At 44.4% G+C, this 2,500-nt stretch overlaps 1 protein-coding gene across 1 annotated transcript in view; it reads right to left on the bottom strand.

Moving 5' to 3' along the window:
- The window catches only part of LOC119590049 (protein artichoke-like), a 142,371-nt gene that overhangs the window by 9,596 nt on the left and 130,275 nt on the right, over nt 1-2,500 (bottom strand). The window contains 2 exon segments of the mRNA XM_037938785.1: nt 88-226; nt 1,365-1,536. Coding sequence (XP_037794713.1) covers nt 88-226; nt 1,365-1,536 — 311 coding nt within the window.

Genomic DNA, 2,500 nt, shown 5'->3' on the forward strand with positions numbered 1-2,500 from the left:
CAATTACAAAGCCATTCTTAAAATTACGGATAAAAACGCCTCTATATAATCCCTCCAGCAAGGCCTCGCTCTCCCTCCTGCTCTCACCTGTTGAACGAGAGGTCGAGGGTGACCAGCTCTGCCAACTCCTGGAAAGCGTTTTCCTCGAGGTTGACTATCCTGTTGTGGGAGGCGTTGAGGAAGACCAGGCCGGGCGTGGCGGCGAAGGAGGACTTCCTGATGTTGTCTGGGGGGGGGGGGAGAAAAAGGGGGGGGTTATTGTAAGGGAGAAATGATTATTTAGTGGTGGTGGTGGTGGAAGAGGAGGAGGAGGAGGAGGAGGAGGAGGAGGAGGAGGAGGAGGAGGAGGAGGAGGTGGCGGGGGTGGTGGTGGAAGAGGAGGAGGAGGAGGAGGAGGAGGAGGGGGAGGCGGAGGGGAAGGGGGGAGGGAGAGAGTGGGGGTAAGGGTGGGGGTGGTGGTGGAAGAGGAGGAGGAGGAGGAAGAGTAGGACAATGATGATGAAGATTATGAGGAAGAAGAGGAGGAGGAAGATGAAATAAGAGAAAGAGAAAGAAAAAGAATAACAGGAAAACTAGGATACCGATAATGATAATGATGATGAAATGGGTTAATAACACTAATAATAATAACAACGAAATTTACAGCATGGGAGAAACTCACTCTTTCATTACTTAGTCTTTCAGTTCTAACATACGATGCATTTCAAAATTCAAATTACATTAACCAATGGCTTTGATGGTACATTCGTCGCTAATATTTTCATTAATTCTGTCTTTTTACGGTAATGGATATTTGTAAAAATGCATTAAGACCCCATATGGAATTGTAAATAATTTTCATCCTTGCAAAAAAACACCTTAATATGATGATAACCTACTGATGATGATGATATGATGGCGATGTAATGATAACAATTATGATAATAAAACGTATGTAAAATAAGGAATTAAATATATTTAGCGACATTCCATAGTAATTATAGCAATAATGATTATAATAAAAAAAATAGTGGTACTTATATTGATGCTGTTGTCGTTGTTGTTGTCAGCATTATCACTATTATCGTTATAATTTAAATAATTATCATAAAAACAACAATAATATTGATAAAGGTAATGATGAAGATAATAAAAATGAAGGTGATAATAATGGTAATGATGATGATGATGATGATTGATGATGATGATGATGATGATGATGATGATGATGATGATGATGATGATGATGATGATGATGATGATGATGATGATGATGATGATGATGATGATGATGATGATGATAATAATAATAATAAAAATAACACCAACAAGAACAACAACACATCAGCCCCAACCTTCCCCCAGTTTCTCGAGGCCGACCTTACCGATATCATTCTCCTCGAGGGTGAGCACCTTCAGGTTGTCGAGGCCCTTGAGCGCGGCCGAGGGAACGGAGAGGAAGCTGTTGCCCTCGATGTGGAGGACCTGCAGATCCTTGAGGGCGGTGAGGAGGCCGGTGTCCAGCTCCTTGATGTGGTTGTAGCCGAGGTTCAGCGTCTGAGGGCGAGAGGGGCGGAGGTTAGGCTGGGCGGGGGGTTTAGCTCTTGGGCGGGTGGGCTGGGTGGGTGGGTGGGTTTAGCTCTTGGGTGGGTGGGCTGGGTGGGTGGGTTTAGCTCTTGGGCGGGTGGGCTGGGTGGGTGGGTGGGTTTAGTTCTTGGGTGGGTGGGTTTAGCTCTTGGGCGGATGGGTTGGGTGGGTGGGTTTAGTTCTTGGGTGGGTGGGTTGGGTAGGTGGGTTAAGGTGGGATGAGTATGTGGGTTAGGATGGGTTTCGCTTTTGGGTGGGTGGGTGGGGTGGGATGAGTGGGCGGAGGGTTTACCTTTTGGGTAGACAGGCGGTTGAGTGTGAGTGGGTTGGGTGGATGCGCGTGCGCGTGCGTGTGCGCGTGCGTGTGCGTGTGCGTGTGCGTGTTTGTCTTTCTCTCTGCCTGTGTGTCAGTCTAAATAGCATGTTCCGCTGCTTCCCCGGCGCTCTGTTTCCCTGTTTACTTATTTCACGTTGCTACAAATGAACAAATAGTGACTTTGAAAATACCAAAAGGTCGTGTAAATAACAGCTGGAAGAAGAGGAAAACCAAGAGGAGAAACAGTAAGAGGAAAAACAAGGAAAATGAAATATAATAAGCAATAAGAGTTAGTAAAAGGAGGAGGTGAGAGACGGAAAGAGAAGACGGTAGAGTGAGAGAAAAAAATATATAAGAACAGGATAAGGGAGAGGAAAGGACGCAAGAACCACAAGTGAAGCAAGTAACACTAAAGAAAAGAAAAAAAAGAAGAAACAAAAAAATGTAAAGGAAGAGAAGAGGCGAAAGAAAGAAAGGTATGAAAGAAAAAGAAAAAGACGAAGAAGGTTTAAAACAAAAGAAGAAGGAGGAAACACAAGAGTTGGGAAATGTAAAGAATGAGGAAGTAATATCGTAATATCACCAATGCCTTTATTGCCAATATTCCATTATTAACCT

The sequence above is a fragment of the Penaeus monodon genome, chromosome 26 (genome assembly GCF_015228065.2).
Source record: "Penaeus monodon isolate SGIC_2016 chromosome 26, NSTDA_Pmon_1, whole genome shotgun sequence".
Taxonomy (NCBI): Eukaryota; Metazoa; Arthropoda; class Malacostraca; order Decapoda; family Penaeidae; genus Penaeus; species Penaeus monodon.